At 45.5% G+C, this 19,906-nt stretch overlaps 1 protein-coding gene across 7 annotated transcripts in view; it reads left to right on the top strand.

Moving 5' to 3' along the window:
• MTR (5-methyltetrahydrofolate-homocysteine methyltransferase) overlaps positions 1-18,804 on the top strand; it is a 93,138-nt gene extending 74,334 nt beyond the window's left edge. For 5 of the 7 annotated variants that reach the window (XM_081299645.1, XM_081299646.1, XM_081299648.1 and 2 more), the window contains 9 exons: positions 4,021-4,102; positions 8,187-8,285; positions 9,278-9,353; positions 11,508-11,663; positions 13,129-13,325; positions 15,236-15,436; positions 16,424-16,616; positions 17,952-18,064; positions 18,466-18,804. In XM_081299645.1, coding sequence (XP_081155771.1) covers positions 4,021-4,102; positions 8,187-8,285; positions 9,278-9,353; positions 11,508-11,663; positions 13,129-13,325; positions 15,236-15,436; positions 16,424-16,616; positions 17,952-18,064; positions 18,466-18,552 — 1,204 coding nt within the window. In that variant the 3' untranslated portion in view covers positions 18,553-18,804. Of the gene's footprint in view, positions 1-4,020; positions 4,103-8,186; positions 8,286-9,277; positions 9,354-11,507; positions 11,664-13,128; positions 13,326-15,235; positions 15,437-16,423; positions 16,617-17,794; positions 17,855-17,885; positions 18,065-18,465 lie in introns of those variants that run through there. The other 2 variants (XM_081299649.1, XM_081299647.1) reach the window with 2 other exon arrangements.
• The last annotated feature ends 1,102 nt before the right edge of the window (positions 18,805-19,906 follow it).

The raw sequence follows: 19,906 nt of genomic DNA, 5'->3' as shown, positions 1-19,906 counted from the left end.
ATATGAGTGGAATGATTTTTCCCAGCCTTTCACCTTCAGTCTATGTATATCTTTTCCTATCAAATGCGTCTCCTGTAGGCAACATATTGTTGGATCTTGTTTTGTGATCCATTCGACTAGCCTGTGTCTCTTAATTGGTGAGTTTAAGCCATTAACATTTAGGGTTATTATTGAGATTTGGTTTGTTCCTCCAGTCATATTTGTTTATTTATGTTACTAAACCTGATTAGTTTTCCTCTTTGGTTACTTTCCCCCCTTTACTGTCCTACCTCCCACTGATGGTTTTCAATGTTATTTTCAGTTTCCTCTTCCTGTAATGTTTTGCCAAGGATTTTTTGAAGAGATGGTTTTCTAGCTGCAAATTCTTTTAACTTTTGTTTATCGTGAAAGGTTTTAATTTCATCTTCCATCCTGAAGCTTAATTTCGCCGGATACATGATTCTTGGTTGGAGCCCATTTTATTTCAGTGTTTGAAAAATGTTATTCCAGGATCTTCTAGCTTTCAGAGTCTGTGTTGAGAGATCAGCTGTTATCCTGATTGGTTTGCCCCTAAATGTAATCTGCTTTCTTTCTCTTGTAGCTTTTAAAATTCTCTCCTTATTCTGTATGTTGGGCATCTTCATTATAATGTGTCTAGGTGTGGATCTCTTATGATTTTGCACTCTTGGCGTCCTGTAGGCTTCTAGGATATGGGATTCTGTTTCATTCTTCAAGTCTGGGAAGTTTTCTCGTATTATTTCATTGAATAGATTGTTCATTCCTCTGGTTTGGAGCTCTGTGCCCTCCTGTATCCCAATGACTCTTAAGTTTGGTCTTTTAATGTTATCCCATATCTCTTGGATGTTCTGCTCATGGTTTCTTAGCAGTCTTGCTGAACTGTCTATGTTCTTCTCAAGTTGAAATACTTTGTCTTCATTGTCTGATGTTCTATCTTCTAAGTGATCTATTCTGCTGGTAGTATTGTCAGTTGAGGTTTTAAGTTGGTTTATTGCTTCCTGCATTTCTAGGATTTCTATTTGTTTGTTTTTTATTACTTCTAACTCCCTGTGAATTGATCTTTTACTTCCTGGATTTGTTTCTGTAGTTCCTTGTCAATGTGATCTTTCATTGTCTGATTTTGCTGTCTCATGTGTTCCTTGAGAGTCCAGATCATCTGAAGCATGTATATCCTGAACTCTTTATCTGACATTCCATCTGTTGCAGCTATTACCTCTTCTAGAGTTGAGTTGACCTGCATTGCTTGTGGTCCTTTCTTTCCTTGTCTTTTCATGTTGCTTGCGTTTCTTTCTGCTTGGTGAAACTGTTGTGTTTTTGAAATTTTTCCCCCTGTTTATTTATGTTGCTCTTGTATATTTGGGATATCTCTCTTGTAGGGCGGGTAGTGGCTGTGATCCTCCTCTAATCAGGGTGATCTATCCACTACGCTGGTTGGTCGTAGGTCTGCCCGCCCTGCGGGCACGGGTGGCTGCTCTACTCTGCCCCCACTCCAATTGCGGTGACGTTCCTAACACGTCCTCGGATCGTTGGTCCTTATCCGGACTTGGGCAGCAGCTCTTCTCCACCCCTACTCCAATTGATGTGACGTGTTTACCACGCTGGTCGGCCTCCAAGCCTGTTCCGCCGGTGGGTCTCAGATCTGCCCACCCTGCGGGCCTGGGCGGCAGTTCTGCTCAACCCCCACTCCCAGTGGGGGTACCTAACTGCCTCTCCAACGGGTCTCTGGGCTCCTTCCGGACGCTGGCGGCGGCTCTGTTCAACCCCCACTCCAACCAGTGTGACGTGACTGCCTCGATGCTACTCGTCCACCACACTGGCAGGCTGCCGAGCCTGTCCTGCCAGTGGGACGCAGGACTGCCTACCTTGCAGGGTCAGACGGCAGCTCTTCACGGCCTCCACTCCAAGTGGGTTGACTTGGCTACCCTGCCGTCGGGTCGCTGGTCCTGTTCCAGGCGTGGGCGGTTACTCTCCTCGGCCCCAGCTGCAGTTGGGGTGTCGCGATACCACACCGGCGGGACCCTTAGCCTGCTCTGGGCACAGGAGGCAGCTCCACTCTGCCCTCCAGGCCCCCGCAGCACCCAGCAGGACCCGGACCAAGAAGCAGTCCCTGTAGGATCCCCAACCCTGAGCCAGAGCCGCTTCGGGAGCCAGGAGCCGGTCTCTCCGATCCCCGCCACTTTCTGCTAGGAGCAGGCTCCTCAGGGCTACCGCCGCGGGTTCCCCAATCCCAGGCCAAAGCCGCCCCGGGAGCCCAAGCCTGGCCGCACCAAACTCTCCCTGCTTGGTGCACGCTCCCCTGGGAGCAGAGTCTAAGACGCACTTCCCGCGGGCTCCCCAGCTCCGGGTCAAAACTGTTCCAGGAGACAGAGTCCCGCTGCCCCTCGTCACAAGTTTCACTTGTGGCTGGCCTCAGCTCGTGGTCCCCGCAGGCTCCGCAGCCCTGGGCTCAAGCAGCCACGAGAGTCAGAACCCAGCCTCTCCGATCCCTGCCACACTCTGCTCGGAGCAGGCTCCACAGAGGTACCCCAGCCTCAGGCCCAGGCAGCCCCGGGAGCCCGAGCCTGGCAGCTCCAACCTCTCGCAGCTCAGTGTACCAGGCTTTAGTTTTTTGCTTGTCATTTACAAATGGAGATGTTCTTAGAAAGCAAGAACAGGTGTGGGATTGTTGGTCCCGTCTCACTGTGCATGGATGCTGAGTGCCTTCCCAGAGAAGCCTATAAAAATATGTATACTTATTACACCTTTAATATAATAATACTCTCCAGGTCTTTAAAAATTATTTCATTAATCCCCTCATGGGAACATGTCATCAATTAAGAGGCTGTGAAGTAAAATCCAGTCTCTCTCTGCCCCTTCATTCCCACCTTTTCCTTGTATGGACATTTGATGTGTTCCCCTTTGTGGTTTTCTCAATACTCAGAATCTTAGCTATCCGGTTGGTTGGTTGGGACAGGTTGACTGTGATATGTATGTTTTTTTAAAAATGGAATTGCATAAACTTTGTGTTCTATTAGTTTATTTCTTTCTTATATAATAGCATATTCTGGACAACATTCCAAACAAAAATGCATTTTAGTTGAGGAAAAGAATGTGAAGCCTCCTGTCTTGGGTGAGTGTGCTGCTTCAGGGTACCAGGGAAGAGCAGGAAGATCCAGGGTGCGGCTGCCACCATCTGATGGGTTCAGAGCCTCTGTAAATTCTGTAGGGAGGCTAGGGAGGCTACGTGTGTTTCTAATTCTCATATGAATTTAGTGTGTTCTAGAACGAAACAGCAGATATGCAGCCTGTGCTAAACATCGAGCGATTGCAAATCAGAGGGCAGTTTGTTTTGCAAATTTAGTTTAGTTAATTAGGTAATTTTAAGGATTAATTGTTGTTTCCCAGTACCAACATTTTCAAGTTTGACAGCAGGGATTTAAAGCTGAGCCCATCTTAGTACAAAATTTGTTTCTTGGACCTTTGTTTAATTTGTGTTGAATTTTGAGAATGGGGTTCCTTACTACAACTACAGGGGGGTCTGGAACCACGGGGTATTGATGCTGGCCACAGAGGTGACAGCAGCTAGGCAGTGTGTCTTGTGTCCTTTGCCTGGTTCCTGGTTCTGCAGGTACCCTGGCTGGTTGCCTGGCTTGTTTGAAGGAAGGGAGGTAGCTTGACCTTGATGACATTAAAATGCAGTGGCCTGGGACTGCTGCTTCTTGGTTCACACAGGCTGACAAAGAGCCAGGCCAGGGGCTCGGCCCTTGTTGACAGAAGCTGAGGACAAGGTCTTTTTCATTTGGTCACAGACTTCTTTGTAACCTGGGCCTATTCATTCATGTCATTTCTCCTCATCTTAGGATAGGAAAAAGTCATTCTTGTTTCACAAGGAAAATTTGAAATTCAATATTTGTAAGTAAGTGCCTTGAAATCTTTCTCTGGAAACACTGTTGAAAGACATTATCTCTAATGGTTCTGAACAGGAGTTGTGTAGGAACTGTCAGTACTGATAGATGTGCTTTTCTTCCTGACCCTTCTTTTCAGAACCCACACAGCAGTTAAAATAGCTCCAAGATACAGCGCGCCTGTGATCCACGTCCTGGATGCATCCAAGAGTGTGGTGGTGGTACGTGTGGGGCCTTTCTTTTCATTTCACATATGTTGGTTTCAAAGAGAGGACAAAGGAAGCAGTAAGAGCCAGGGGAGTGCCCAGGACCTTTTATTTTTGCCCAGTTCTGCTAAAGAAACAGTCTAGGGTTTACAGTGTGCCACTAGAGCATCTGGTGCTTTGGAAGGAGGTCCTGGTGAGCATGTCCTGTATTCTGGAAGACAGCTGAGCAGCCGATGAGAGGGCTGGTACCAAGACTCCTGTGACCTAGACAGCTGCAAAAACAGACAGAATTTTCCAGTTTACACACATGAATACATGCCTTGACCACTGCCAGAGTTAAGCAGAATGTAGGATTTTAAGAATGACCTTTTTTCCAGATAGAAGAACACTCAAGAATGGGTCAGTTGACCTAAGCAAGGTCAGAAAAATATTGACTAGGTATTAAAATCACAGAATAATAGATTCTCTTTCTTAGCAAATATAATAAATAGCTTGTACAAGTGTCTCTCCCTGCTTTTCTCCTTCAGTGAATAAGAGTTCTCATCTTATTACCTGTTTCATTATGTTTGCTGAATAATAGGAAACAACAGTTGGAGGGCATCTGAGACCATGTGGCCAACTAGTTTCCAAGTCCATTCTGAGCCGTAGAACTCTTGCCCATAAATGATGTTTGACCTAGAAACTCAGTGTGGTACAGAAAAGAGCCAAGTAACCCTTCACCCCACTCCTGTTTCTCATCAAGAGAGCAGGGTTTGACAATTGCCATTGTTGGCCAGTCTTCACACTTGGCAGGGGAGAAATGCCACCAAGGAGGCCTGGTGGTTTTGGGGGACTTCCAGTGGTATCATGCAACCCGGACCAGAGTGCCCATGTTTCCTGAGCCATCTTCTGAAGAAATTCCTTTGAATCTGAAAAAATTCATATCTGTGAATTTTTTTTACATGGAAATTATACAATAATTGCTGTTATTGAAAGTTTTTGGACTACCAGGTGTTGAAGTAACTGTTTCACAGAGGTTATTTTATCTCCAGAGTGGGCTCAGAAGGGAGATACTTTTATTATCCATTTTAGAGAAGAGAAAATGGGAAGGAAGGGATTAGTAATTCTTGAGGCCACAAACCCATCGGATGACAGGTGTGGGACTGACTGAATGCAATCCGCCTTATTCTGACCTAAATTAAACCTGTTTCCATTAAATATTCAACAACTTTTTATTTAAAAGGCTGAAATCATAAAATTGCCCTTTTAAAGTTTTTCATTGACATAGAAAAATGTGTAAATAATCTATAGTTTTACAACTCAATTTTAAAAACAATGTTTGTGTCTTAATTTCGGATCATGTTTCTTCAGAGCTTATATTAAATCCAGTTTAATGACCAGTGGTCACCTTTTTAAGCTCTGTTGGCTATTTTCAAGTGCTTTGAATGGTGCTGAATATTTTCCATCTGGGGATAAGGCTGTTGGACCTGCTTGTGTGCTCAGTGCTTACCCTACAGGTGGGTGTGTGTTGGGGGATGTTGGTCCTTGAGTCTAGGTCTGGAGGACAGACTCCTTCAAACAAGGCCTTGCTGGGAGCCAGGCAGGGGAGGTAAGGAGCGGGCGGGCCTTGTATTCATGGCAGTGCACCCCCTGGGCTGGGGTTTCCAGCTATGCTTAGCTCTCCTCGTGTACAACGAATTGACCACTCTTCCAGGTGACTCAACACATGTCATATGGTAGGTCATTTGAATAACTGATAGTGACTCTTTGTAGGAGCCAGTGATAGGTTTTGTTTTGGATGGTTTTTGGCTCAAGTTCTTTTGCTCTAAATGGAATGAACATTGGACAGCACCATGCTTTAGTAGCTATCTTGTGTATTTGAAAGATTTAAAGATGCTGCAAATATTATAATCAGGCCTGAGGATTCCCTTTGCTTTCTTTTCTTTCTTTAAGAAGGGTAAAGTAGTTCTTTTAAAATTATATTTTAAAATTTCAACTTATTTTCTTTCATTGTATAAGTATTACCATAAAAAGTAAAAAAAAAAAATGGAGGTAAATAAAAGTTGTGATATGTCTCAGTGGTTAGCATGAAACATCTGATAGACCTCAGTATTGGTGGAAGGTTTGCTAGATTAGCAGCACATTTGCCATGAACTTTTTCCTTCCCTTATGTGCTTCCCCTTTCCCCATCACCGCTCCGTCCCTCCCTCCCTCCCTCCTTTCCTCCCTCCCTCCCTCCCTTCCTTCTTTCCTTCCTTTCTTTCAAGTAGGGATTGAATCCAAGGGTGCTCTACTACTGAGCTTACATCCCTAACTCTTTTTTTGTTTGAGACAGGGTCTTACTAAGTTGCCCAGACTGGCCTTGAACTTGGGTTCCTCTTGCCCCACATTTCTGAGTCACCAAGATTATTTTAGGGGTGTGCCACTATGCCTGGCTAAGCTTGTTTCTTTAGTCAACAAGTCATACTGGGCAGGAAGGGGCACAGCAAACTGTAGTACTAGGTTTTGGCTACCCACTAGTACCTGTGCCAGGGGATTATAAATGCTCTGCATGTTAGGGAAGTCCAGAGATGGGTTTCAGGGTACATGATCTAGCAGAGTGCAGCACTGTTAAGACGTTGGTTCCTTGTATTTGGGGAGCTGAGGTGTGCATCACTCTCTTGTTTTCATTTGCCTCATTGGGTTTCCTAAGTGAGGACTCTGTGGGGGTGAGTTTGTGTAAGGCAGTGAAATACTTCATTTGGGAAACTATTTTTTAGGCCTGCCACAATGATCTTTTTTGATTATATTTCTTAATGAAGTGATTTTTTTTAACTATCCCATAGGTGATGGGATTGTTAATAGAGATAATTAGGGAATCCCATAGTTATAGACTTTTAAAACTAGGAGGCACATCAGCCATCATCCAGTCTAAGTTGTTTAATTTTAGATGAAGATGCTGAACTTCCTTGTCTTTTTGTGTGTTAGAAAATCCTGCTAGAGAATGAGGGAGGGATAGTGCTGTGGTTTTCTACTGATATAATCACTAGCAGTTCTTTCTTTCTTTGTAATGTTATTTTGAGCTATGGTAAAAGCTAGTCTTCTACTAGCTTGATAGTCATAATCACAATTTTTAGCTTATCTTGGTTTTATAATTTAAGGAGTAATTTCACATTTTCTTAGATTATCATTTTTCTTTCATATCTTAGTAAAAGCTCCCAGTTGAGCATGAAGGTTAGCCTATTCTTTTGTTAAACACATCATAAGGGCATACCTTGTATGCTCCAGGTGTAAGTGAGGCATCAGGGGTGCAGAGGTGGTTGACATGCTCTTGGTTCTCAAGGAATCTACTTCTATAAGGGAAGTAGATGTGACCAGATACTAAAAGACTGTGGGTGATCTGGGTGTATTTGAAGCACTGAAGAAGGTACTGAACCCACTGTCTCCCGATCCCTGAGATCACCTTCAAATTCAGTGATTCACCAAAAGGACTTGGAGGTCTCAGAAACACTGTATACTCATGATCACAGTGGTTGCCATAGAAAGAGATAGCTTAAAATGTGCAAAGGCAGAAAGCATAGAGGGTGTGCTGCAGGTGAAAGGCTCAAGTTTCAGTTTGTCTCCCAGGGAGTCATGCAGACAGCACTTAACTCTTCCACTAGTGATGTGGAAGAATGCTTTCAAGGAGCATTGCCAACGAGGATGCTTACTCAGACCTTGCTGACTTGTCACATAAGCCTGGGATGCCCACGTGTCTGGTCTTAGCAGCTTAGTCTTCAACCCTTCCAAGGTCAAACAGATACAGCCTGAACCACAACCCTCACCATAAATGATATTGTTGGTATCACCTCTGGCAAGGCCTAAAGCCCAGGTATACAATGACACTCTTATCAGGCAGGATATCCCAAGGGCTTAGAGCTTATCTCCAGGGAAGGAGTCCAAGATTAGGACTTTCTTTGACATGTACAGGATTTTGTACCCAAAGCTCACTGAGTTCACCTGGTACTGCACACCTGGGCAGGAGTGAGCACAGTTGGCCAAGTGAGAGAGAACATTGTTAGGGGAGCCTTTCTTAGGGAGGTGTCTCCAGAGTTTTTATTGTTTGCTTTTCTCTGGTTACTGACTTTATTTTGCATTTCAGTGTTCTCAACTATTAGATGAAAATCTAAAAGATGAATTCTTTGAAGAAATCATGGAAGAATATGAAGATATTAGACAGGACCATTATGAGAATCTCAAGGTAAATGACAGAAACAGGATTTTATTTGTTTGGGCAATAAGGTGATCCTGTGGTTTTGTGACTTTATTTACTATTTTAAGGAAGGTAAAGGCTTAGTTAGGGTCCTTTCAGAGAAGTCCTACTTTGTAATTCAAATCAGAGTACTCTGTTGTCTTAAGTTCCCAAGCACTTTTGGTTATATTAAAATGAACCTTAATCTATTGAGGCAAACATGTGCTGGGTCCCCCACAGGTGGTCGGTGCTGTGCTAGATGCCAGAGTATGAGAATGAATTAATATGAGCTCATACCTGCCGGCAAATAGGAGCTGCACACTACCCATAGAGCTCTGCTGTTGAGGGAATAGTGAAGGAAAATGGAGGCGTTAGCCAGGACCTTCCTGAGCCTCTTTCCCTGATGAACTCACCCTGACTGTGCAGAACTGTGTCAATAACTGTCCTGCCCTCTGTCAGCTTCAGGGAATCTATAATTACTCTTTTGACGTCTTTGGGGTATTTCCTCCTGGTTATTTGCTTCTGGGATTTTGGTTGGGGGGGTGGCATTTGGGAGTTGTCTATTAATAGACTACATGAAGAAAGGACGTAGATTGGTTTCTGAGTTGCCAGCAAGCCTGGCTCACTGTGAGTGGCTTTTTCTTTCCCCTTAGGTTTGTCCACAGTGACAATTCCTTGGTTTTACCTTCTGGTTCCCTGGGTGGTTGATGATAGGCCTCAGGTGTTCTGAAGGCACTGGCATGCTAGAGTGTTGGGGCTGCAGGGTAGCCTTATAATTACATATCCACAGCTAATAGAAAGTTATTAGTCTTTCCTGCTCCTGTTCCAGTGTCTGAAGCCATGTTGGATGGAAGAGGAGGACCTTTTCAGGATAAGGATTTTCACTAAATGGCATTTATTTTCTTGCAAAGATTTTGTACTGACTTTCTTGGTCATATGTTTATAGTAGATGTGGAAGAAGTAAGAGTCTCAGCCTAAATAACTTTTTTCCCCCCCAACAGGAGAGGAAATACCTACCCTTAAATCAAGCCAGAAAAAATGGTTTCCATATTGACTGGTTGACAGAACCTCACCCAGGTCTGTGTGGAGATAGCTGGGTATGATAACTGACAATATGCTGAGGAGATATTTGCAATTTTGTGGCTATAGAATGAAACCAGCAGCTAGTGACTCTCAGTTGTGCATAATAACAAGTGGCCCTGATGACTGACAAGAAAGTAAACAGGCAGCATTTAAGGAAAACTTGTCATCTGATAGACACTGTCCTGAGGTGAAGTTCAGACAGCTCTGTAGTGAGCATGGGTGTGGGCTCCATTTTGACAGAAGAAACTGAGTTTCAGGGAATAATTGAAAGGTTCCTAGAATTCCAGTTTGGATTTGTCTCTTAAGTGTTCAGGGAGCTGCAGGACTGTGCCTTCTCTGAGCTGTGCTTGAGTGGTCCTCCCTCAGCCTGACCTGTGTGTGTCCTGAGCAGGCCCAAGGGCAGGCGGGGAAGGTCTGAAATAGAAAACTCCTTTATACTCTCAGGTCTTGAAACAGTGAAGCAAAGCTTCCGCCCCTATTTCTTACTCACCTTGTATTTATCTGGATGCTTCCCTTTCTTTCTGTTTCATTTGGTTTCTTCCTTTTTATTTTTTTTTCTAGCTACCTTCTTGCTCACATAGGTGATCCCAAGGGAATAGAACGTGTGAGGTGTTTGACAGGCTCAGAGAGGCTTGAGCTACAAATGCAAACCCAAGCAGGGTGAGCAGGGGTTGTGTTAGTTGAAGTCATAGTTCCAAGTAGTATCTCAGATCAGCTTTCAGTGCTCACGACATCTGTGTTCTACACATGCTTAGCAGAGTTGAGAGGATTAAATTGGAAATGTAGGTGTGCTTGATTCTAATTTCATTCCCGCTGAGTGTAGTTTGGTGGAAAGAATGCCAGATTGGGAGGAGGGGGGTTCTCAATGCCAGCTCGCTCCTGGCTGTTTCTCTGAATGACCTTGAGTGTCTGTCTTCCATATCTGACAGTTTCCAGGGTGTAGAAAGGAAGTCCTGTGAGGCTAATGTGAGACATGTAAGAACCTTGGAGCAAACAGATCCATCGCTGTATAGTCCCTGCTGTGATATTTTGCCTTTTGTTTCACTGCTAAGTGGGGCTAATAGCCCTAGGGCAAGTCTGTCTTGACCAAGTCAAGCATCCAAAACATGTTTTGATAGAAATAGTCCTGAGAGGTCCCACTGTTCCTGACAGCAGTAGGGACACTCTCCAAGTGGCCATTTTACAAGGCTCTGACCTGCTGTCCAAGATGTGGGGCCCTAAGATATGGACCTCAGAAATGTTGTAAGGACAGCGTAGCGTTTCAGGAGCTGCAGGAAGAAAGGAAGGTTTCCTCTCAAGGGCCTGGGTGGTAGTGTTTGGGGCAACTCTTGATCTCTGGGTGACCAGGTTGATAGAGAATAAGCCTGTCCTCTGACTCTGCAGCAGAAGTTCTTCCCTGCCTCCCTGGAAATAGGCCACTATAATCAGGAGAATGGGGGTAGTAGTCATGCAACCCCTAAGGGGACTATATGACTTGTTACCAAACAAACTGACATAATGGGTGTTTATAAGAAGAGATTGTCCTGTATAAGTAGGACACAGTGCCCTGTGTCCCTTCCTCCCCTGTGGAAATAACCACAATGCTGAATTTGGGATTTCATTTCTGTGCATGTCCTTATACTTTGTGCATATGTGTTAGCAGGAAATACCGACTTGTTTCATTGTTGCAGACTTTATATACAAGTAGCTTACTGTCTTTGTTTTTCTGTGGCCTTTGTTTATTATTTACTTTATGGACCTGGGAATGAAACCTAGGGCCTTGCACATACTAGATAGACAAGCCCTCTACCAGTGGGCTGTACCCCACCCCTAGTGGTCTTTATTTTGTATTGTTTTCATTTATATAAGGGGAAATTGACCCAAATCCTCCTTTTTCCTGGTGTGGGAATGGAGGGCTGAGGGCAGTGTTTCCAGGGTTGTGTAATCAGTCAGCTGCACGGGAAGAATGGTTTTATTTAAGGTTCAGTGCAGAATGACTCCTTCCCCAGGGTAATTTAAAGTTCCCCTCTTTGTACGACAACTCCTACGGGGGTGACAGGCAGGAGGCAGAGCTTGGGAGCCCGCAGAGTGAAGCTCAGGGAAACAGGCCTCTCCCGCGAAAGGGGCTCAGCCTGCGCCAGAGTTGCCCGCTGTGCTTCCCTCCTGTAGTGAAGCCCATGTTTATCGGGACCCGGGTCTTTGAAGACTATGACCTGCAGAAGCTGGTGGACTACATTGATTGGAAGCCTTTCTTTGATGTCTGGCAGCTCCGTGGCAAGTACCCGAATCGAGGCTTTCCCAAGATATTTAACGACAAAACAGTAGGTTAGTTCAGTAAGTCCTGTGTTACTGCCTGATATTTAAAATGTAATATTATGACTTTGAAAGCAGGAGTATTTGATAAGCCATGTATTTGAATTATGCAGAGTGTAGCTGCTTTCATTTTGTTAACCTGCTTAACTTTCAGATGGTTTTTAAATTGCGTGGTCAGTCCTATTACAGAGACTAAATTTGGTGTTTCATTTATTCACTCTTTCAATAAATGTTTATTGACATCTTTTACTTGCTGGGCACTAGAGATAAACAGAAGGAGACAGTGTAATCCTGCCATCCAGTATCTGACTCACTTGGACAGTTGAGAGTACTGGAAATGCTATACTCCTCCTGCGGATCCTGCAGACCCAGGAAGAGCTAGAGCTCAGATGGGGAGCTCAGACCAGGCTTCCTGGATGAGGCAGTATTCGAACTGCTTTTTAGAAGTGGGATTTATTGAGGCTGGGCCTGGGGATGTGAGGTGGCACTGAAATAAAGGGCATTCCAGGCAGAGGAAGCAGATCTGAGAAGGTTCAGATAGGTGTCCTGTGTGGGGAACTGCCAGGAGCCCACTGTGCCCAGAGCATTAGGGAGGGAGCAGAGAGGGATTGGGGGTGATAAACTAGAGAATGGGTGAGTTGATAAATTCAGCCCCAGTTCTCACAACTAGCCTCACCCCCAAACCTACCCTTGACACAAGGGCTCACAGTGCAGAGCCAATCAAAGTCAGGAAATGGCCAGATCAGAGTGAGATGGAGGGTGGACTCAGAAATATGAGGTGAGTTTTGGGAAGAGCCGAGAAGCCAGCCTTTGCCAGTTTGTTGGAGAGGTCCTGGGCACATGTGTTAAGATGCCGAGACTCAGCAGCTCCCAGGTATCCAGGAGGGTGGTGGTCGGCAGGGGCTTCTCACTGCGCTGCCCCTCAGCTTCACAGGCAAGCAGTTATGGGGCTGTAGGACTGGCTCAGCATGGGCCTGGGACCTCAGTGTTACAGATGCAGAAACCAAGGGAGGGTGTTCTGGGGCCTGGCTCCCCTGTGCAGGCATAGCACTGAGGCCACATAGGAGCATTTGGAGCCATTCCTTTCTCCTTACCCTGTCCCATGCCTTAAGATCACTGTGGAACCAGGAGAGTCATGGATGCACAGAAATATCAGGGAGCCTGGGATTTGGCCTGCTTTTCTTGCCCTCTGATAGACTGCTTTGGGCTGCCATAGCTTTGGCTCTCAGCTTTTTGTGAAATGGAAAAATGCAAGTGTCTTGAGCTGGGGGAGGCAGACTGGGAGCAGTGTTCACAGGAACCATCAGCCTTGGCTGCTTCCTTTCAGCTGTGCTGGTGGCCAACACCAGATAGCTTTGAGGGGAGTGGGGAGGGGTGAAGGGGAAACCGGCCCAGGGGTGGTGGTTTTTAAAACAAGCATTCCTTACTGGTTACTGTTGGCATCTTGAAGTGAATTCTTTCTGTATTTTCCTAATAGGTGAAGAGGCCAGAAAGGTGTATGATGATGCCCAGAGTATGCTGAGCGCACTGATTGGTCAAAGGAAGCTCCAGGCCAGGGGTGTGGTTGGGTTCTGGCCAGCGCAGAGTGTCCAGGACGACATCCACCTGTATGCAGAGGGTGTGGTGCCTCAGGCTGCGGAGCCCATAGCCACCTTTCATGGGTTGAGGCAGCAGGTACGAAGGGCGTAGGGACAGTGAACACACTGCTTTTACTTTTGGGTTCAGTCACTAAACTACAACATTAATGTGAATTAAGTCTGAGCTTTGTGTAAATGATAGCATCTGCTCCCCCTCATCCTCCATGGGCCCAGGCCCATAGCACTTGTGAGGATGGCAGGAGAAGGCGCAGCACGGGTAGACCTGGCAAGGCCTCTTGGGCACCAGCAGGAGCGTGTGCAGGTGGACAGGAAGCACGGCTTCCTGAGCCACAACCCCAGCCCCTGCTGAGGGGTTTTAACACCATCTTGCCTGCAGCACTGGCTGATTTTCTGCCCAGTGTCAGGCTGTATTTGCTTTTATGGCTGGCAGATGGCTTGTGAAGCTTCTGAGTGGCTACTCATGGATTAATTGTTAGTCACAAGCAATACCACGTATACAGGAGCATCTGTGGTTGGTACCAAGGGAGCGTTGGTACCCGGCCCCTGGCCCTGCCTCTTCTGAGTCTGGGCTGGTTGACCAAGTTCTCTGAGCCTCAGATGTCTTACCTGTGAAGTGGAGCCAGTAGTGTCACTTCCCTAGGCTGTTTGGAGAGTTAAATTAGCAGTTCATATAAACAATGGCATCTAGCAAGCATGTGGTTAATGTTAGTTAATATTCTTTGCAACCTGTTTGTCTCCTCAGTTATTTATTGACTGTGTAATGTTTATAAGATCTTAGTTGTCACCTTAATACCTGGGAGAGTCAGTCTTCAGGTGAGAGTGGAAAATGGGCAAGGATAGGCACCTGGGCTATGAGGAGAGTCACAAGCAAACCCAACTTAGCTCTTTGGTTTCACACTGTCCTGGGGTGTCCCAGCTGTCTCCTGTACTGTCCTCTGTGGCAGACAGCACATGGCCAATATCATGTTGACCCTAACAGTTTGTTGAACCACATCTTATGATGTTTGTGGAGCTTATACATCTAGTGGTCCCCATGCAAACATAGCACCAGTACTTAATGTTGATCTGGATTAAAAATAACATTGAGGACAAGCTGGGTGCAGTGACATGCGCCCATAATCTCCATTATTCAGGGAGCTGAGGTAGGAAGATTAGAAGTTTGAGGCTAGCCTCGGCAATTTGGTAAGACCCTGCATTAACATAAATAGGGTTGGGGATGTAGCTCAGTGGTAGAGGGCCCCTGGTTCAATCCCCAGTCCAGTCTAGCAATAAAACAAAACAAAAAGGGGGGTGGGAAGAAAACTTTGCTGGGGGGGGGGACTTTTTTTTTTTTTTTTTTTTTTTTTGTATACTTGTTTAAGGTTCTGGTTCCTAGCACAGTGCAGGCAGTGTGTGAGTGAACAAATAAGTGGGTTTTTAAAATCTTATTTTACTTGTGTCCTATTTCATTTTCTGTTTCTAGACAAAATACATGAGACTGATAATTTATTAAGAAAAAAATTATTTCTGTTTATATTTTGGAGGCTGGGAAGTTCAAGCTATGTAGCCACTTCTGGTAAAGGTCATGTACTGCTTCATAACGTGGCAGAAATTGGGAGAGGGCACACACACACACACAAAAAAAAAAAAAAAAAAAAAAGAAAAGACAGTTGAACTCCAGTCATAGTTTACCATTCCTGCAAGAAACACAGTAGTACATTTATAAGAATTCAGATATCTCCCACCAGGCCCCACCTCCCTACATTGCCACTTTAAGGAATTACACACATGAACCACAGCAATTTGTTTATTCAACAAATATTCATTGAATACTCACTATGTCAGGCACTGTTCTAAGTGCTACAGGTTTAATAGTTAGCAAAATAGGTAACATCCCTGTTCCACGAAGCTTGAATTATTTGAAGATCCCCAGCTGCTTTCCTCTATGCCAGTCCTGGTAGCCAGATTCATGCTAATAGCCTCTGTGCCTGCTGCTTGGGTTTTAAGGCTGAGAAGGACTCTGCCAGTACAGACTCATACCAGTGCCTCTCGGACTTCATCGCTCCTCTGCATTCTGGGATCCGGGACTACCTGGGCCTGTTTGCTGTTGCATGTTTTGGGGTGGAAGAGCTGAGCAAGGCCTATGAGGACCAGGGCGATGACTACAGCAGCATCATGGTCAAGGCGCTGGGGGATCGGCTGGCAGAGGTAAGTCAGTGGTGGTATACTGGGCACTGAAGTGGAGTCCAGCTGGGTGAGATAACCACAACAGTATCAGAAAGATACCACTATTAAAACCAGTCTTTTTTTCCTTGATTCATATGCTGTGCTGGCTTTAACATTACCCATGTTTTAGAAATCACAAATCCCTAAGTAGTTTTCATGTATCATCCTTCAGGCAAAGGACAACCTTCAGTGGTGCTGTAGTTAGCCATTGCCTTAGAACCTTGACCTCTTGCCTTATGTCTGATGCCTCCTTTGCCTGCTGTGGTGTAATGTTTTTCTGAGAACCACCCCCAGAATTAAAAACCAGGTTGGGTGTGGTGGCGCACACCTATAATCCCAGTGGCTGAGGAGGCTGAGGCAGGAGGATTGCATGTGCAAAGCCAGCCTCAGCAACAATGAGGCGCTAAGCAACTCAGTGAGACCCTGTCTCTAAATAAAATACAAAATAGGGCTGGGGATGGGGCTCTGTGGTTGAGTGCCTCTGAGTTTGATCCCTGATACCCCCCGCCACTGCAAAACAAAACATGTTTGTTTTAGAACCCCTCATTCTGATGTTCGTATCTTCTATAGATTCTTCATCTTGCTATATGGGATAGGGCAGCCAAGGCTGTGGGGAGAGCCTGCCCCCTTTCCCTGTGGTGAGCCATGGAGGAACGCAGCTGTGTGGTCTCTGCTGCTCTTTCTGGGAGTGGTGCTGTAGACTGACCTTCAGAGAACATTAATATTAAAAATCTTGGAATTCTCAGATCATTAAACATGACACTCAGAGTCCAGGTTCAGGTTGCTGTAGAGCAGCAGAGTGGCTAATGAAAGGATAAACTCTCAAGAACGCAGCCTGACCCCTCTTGCAACTTCACCCTGGTTGTGGGCCTGCCGAGGGAGGCTGTTCCGTGTGACTTTGACCGGGAGGGAGGCTGCTGGCATGCCACACGCTACTGCTGCTGCCTGACCCTCTGCTCTGGTTTCCAGGCCTTTGCAGAGGAGCTGCATGAGAGGGTTCGCAGAGAATTCTGGGCCTACTGCAGCAGTGAGCAGCTGAGTGTCCCGGACCTGCGCAAGCTCCGGTATGAGGGGATCCGGCCAGCTCCCGGCTACCCCAGCCAGCCTGACCACACTGAGAAGCTCACCATGTGGAGACTGGCTGACATCGAGCAGTGCACAGGTGTGTGTGGATGGGTGAGCGCCTGTCTTTCCTCACTCAGTTACGCTTTTTAGCAGGGTAATGGCACCTATGGTTAGAGATTTTTAAAAAATAGAAGAGTTACGATGAAATCAACTCTTATCCCTCCCTTTCTCACTTTTAGTTATGCATTGTATTTTACTTTCATACTACTATATTGTCTTTTTATATCACCTTTATAGATTGATCAATTTAAATTATTTTCTCTTGACCTATCACGTATGAGATATCTTCTCCCACTCCTTGCCGGCCCATTGCCCTCTTGCCCCAGTTCTCTCTTGCTGGTATGAGAGTGTCTTTCATCCCTCCTTAGCAACCCACAGATGATGTCCTATTGGTGGTATTATCTGCTTCAGGCCCATGTTGTTTGCTGGTGGTATCTCTGAACACCAGCCTTTCAGAGTTTCCAGCTCCCTCCTCTTTCCTATCATGCTGGTATGAACATTTATGCTCTTCTGTATTCATAATTTACTTATGTTTTATCTATGTTTTGATTCTCATAGTTAAAATGGAAAGTTGGCGCATGTACTCTTGAGATAGAGCCCTGGGCGCCCAGTGTCAGCATTCCTGGCCCAGGGCAGAATCTGCCATGGTTCCGTGGCTGTGCATTGTCCTATCCTTATGCAGGTTCTAGCCCTTACCACAGATCACATGTTGACAAGACTGAGGCAGAGTTCACAGTTTTCAGTGGGAACAATGAAAGGCATACTGTCAAGCTGGCAGAGCTAAAGGAATCCAGGTTGAAGTGAGAAACTGCACAATGCAAGCAGTCCTGGGATCTGGATTTGGGTCCTGTTTTCCACAAGCCAGCTGGGGATCTGTGGCAAGGCACTTGACCTTTGAGTTGTTCTCTTTCCGTGTCCATAACATGAGTAGCTTAGAATAGATAGCCTTGGGGGTCCTTTTGGGTTCCCAGACCCCAGGAGAAAGTATCGCTTCTTTCTTGTGCTATTGTGAGCTCATTCCTCACTGGCACCAGCTATCAGTCATTGCTCTTGTTGCTGGCCCCTGGAGCTATGTGGAGCTGTTAGATGGCTCTGTCTTCCCCAGGCTTAGCAGCAGGTTGCGGCCTCTGCAATGATCTTTGGTAACAGGGGAAGAATACAGAGAATCTCTTCCCAGTCTCTTGCATGTTCTGACTTTGTTTTTCTGTCTGGTAGGAATTTGCTAGACCCTTCTGGTCACAGCTTTTTTTGCTGGGCTATGTGTCTACCTAGAAGGTATAAAATTTACTTTCATTTTTGTGTTCAGCGAGTCTACTGAGTGCCCCGCACGAGGCCCCCTATGAATGAGCGTTTTCTTCATTGTCCTCTCTAGGCATCAGGTTGACAGAGTCTTTGGCAATGGCACCCGCCTCTGCAGTGTCGGGCCTCTACTTCTCCAATCTGCAGTCCAAATATTTTGCTGTGGGGAAAATTTCCAAGGATCAGGTAAGTGTGTGGTTTCCTTGGATGCCTGTTGTGTTTTAAATGGAACTCTAGAATCTATTTTATTTTACCTGTGAATGAGAATAAAGGAAGGGAAGGGAATGATGATATTTTCCCCATTAATGTCTGAATTTGATCTTAGCCAATTACCTTATTCCAGCCCTCCCTCTACCAGGAGCATACACAGCCTGCTTCCATACAGTGGGTATTTATTAAGTACTGTTTTCTGCCCAGAGATGAAGGCAGCTAGGTAGACAGATAAATATCTATCTGCATTTAACTCAGTAGATTGCTACTAAGATAAGAAATGGAAGGTACTTAATGTTTCTTGACAAAACCTGAGGAAACTTTAGTTCAGAAAGTCTTAGCACTTGGATTTACGTGAGTGCTTCTATCTTTTGCAGGTTGAAGATTATGCTCTGAGGAAGAACATGACTGTGGCTGACGTGGAGAAATGGCTTGGACCCATCTTGGGATATGATACAGACTAACTTTTCCTCCTGCCCGCCCTCCTCCTCTTAACCTTCTGTGTGCTTGCTCACCTCAAAGAGAGATAATCCAAAGTGCCTTAAAAACAACAAAGGCCTGAGTGCATCTGGTCAGCACAGCCCTGCTTCTAGCTTTGGAAACTATCCTGGAGATGCTATGGGCCTTCTGGGGACTTCTGGAAGACATCGCTGTTTTTAGGTACCTTGAATGAGTAGCGGTGAGGTTCCGTGGCTCTCATGGTGTCCCTGGTACCTGGGGACTGGACAAGCTGGAAACAGATCTTTTGCATTTCAAAGCAAGTCAGCCTGCTTCTTCTCCATTTTACCTTGGATCTAGGAGGGAACTTACTCCTCCTAGAAAACAAGCCTGCAACCTAGTTGGAATAGAGAAATGTAACCCTGGGGCAGAGTGCCACTGTGAGAAATGGGGTGTTTAATCTAAATGGTCCCAACAGCAGACTCTGACAGGAAAGAGAGTATCTCTGCTCTCTTGGAAAGACTTCATTTTCTAAGGCTCAGCTAAATGGCTGCAGAACTCCTTTTGGCTAAGGCATCTCACTGCTCGCATGTCAGAAATATTGAGCTGTTTGCCCTGGTGTGCTGAGTGCAGTCACGCTCTCCAAGCTTTTTTTTTTGTGTGTGCTCCCACAATTTCCTAATCCCTTCCCTGAGGGGGGACAAAAGGAAGTGGAGAAAGAATGGCAGTTAAGGGTGGTTCATGTCTTTTAATTGTCTTCAGAATTGAGCAGATTCTTAGCTCAGCTGCAGTGACCTTTGCAGAGTTGGACTGTGGACAGTCTGATGTCATTCAATTCTTCTTTTTCTATACTGATCTAACTCGAAACTCATACAGTTTAGAAATAGCATATTGACTTGTTCTGGGCCATTTTAGGGGAAATGGTAAGCGCATGGACTTCGAAGTCAGATATACATGGACTCAAATTTCAGCTTTGGCTACTTAATTGCTGTGTGATATAAGTAAATTACTTAGACTTTCCAATATGCTTTCTCATCTGTAAAGTGAGAATAAAGAGTGGTTTTTGTCTCATTGACATGAGATGCAGACTAAAGGACATGATGCATGTGGGACAATTCACATGGCATCTGGCACACAGCAAGTTCTTAATAAATGGTAGCTTCTGTGGAGTGCTGTAGGTAGCCCCCAGACTCATCATGTAGCAGGTGCTCCTGAAAAGAGAACAAGAGGTTAACAGAGGGCAAAAGAATGGGGAAATTTTGCATCGTAATGACTGGACTGAACCTGCTAGATCAGGGGTTCAGACCTCATTTGACTGGGAAAGAGAATCTGCCTCCTATGTTATGTGCTCCATTGAGACTCACTCACTGTGAGCCAAAC

Source organism: Spermophilus citellus (assembly GCF_964194105.1).
Source record: "Spermophilus citellus genome assembly, chromosome: 6".
Classification (NCBI taxonomy): Eukaryota; Metazoa; Chordata; class Mammalia; order Rodentia; family Sciuridae; genus Spermophilus; species Spermophilus citellus.
Note: the sequence above shows the minus strand (reverse complement) of the source record. Positions and strands in the feature narration are given on the sequence as shown.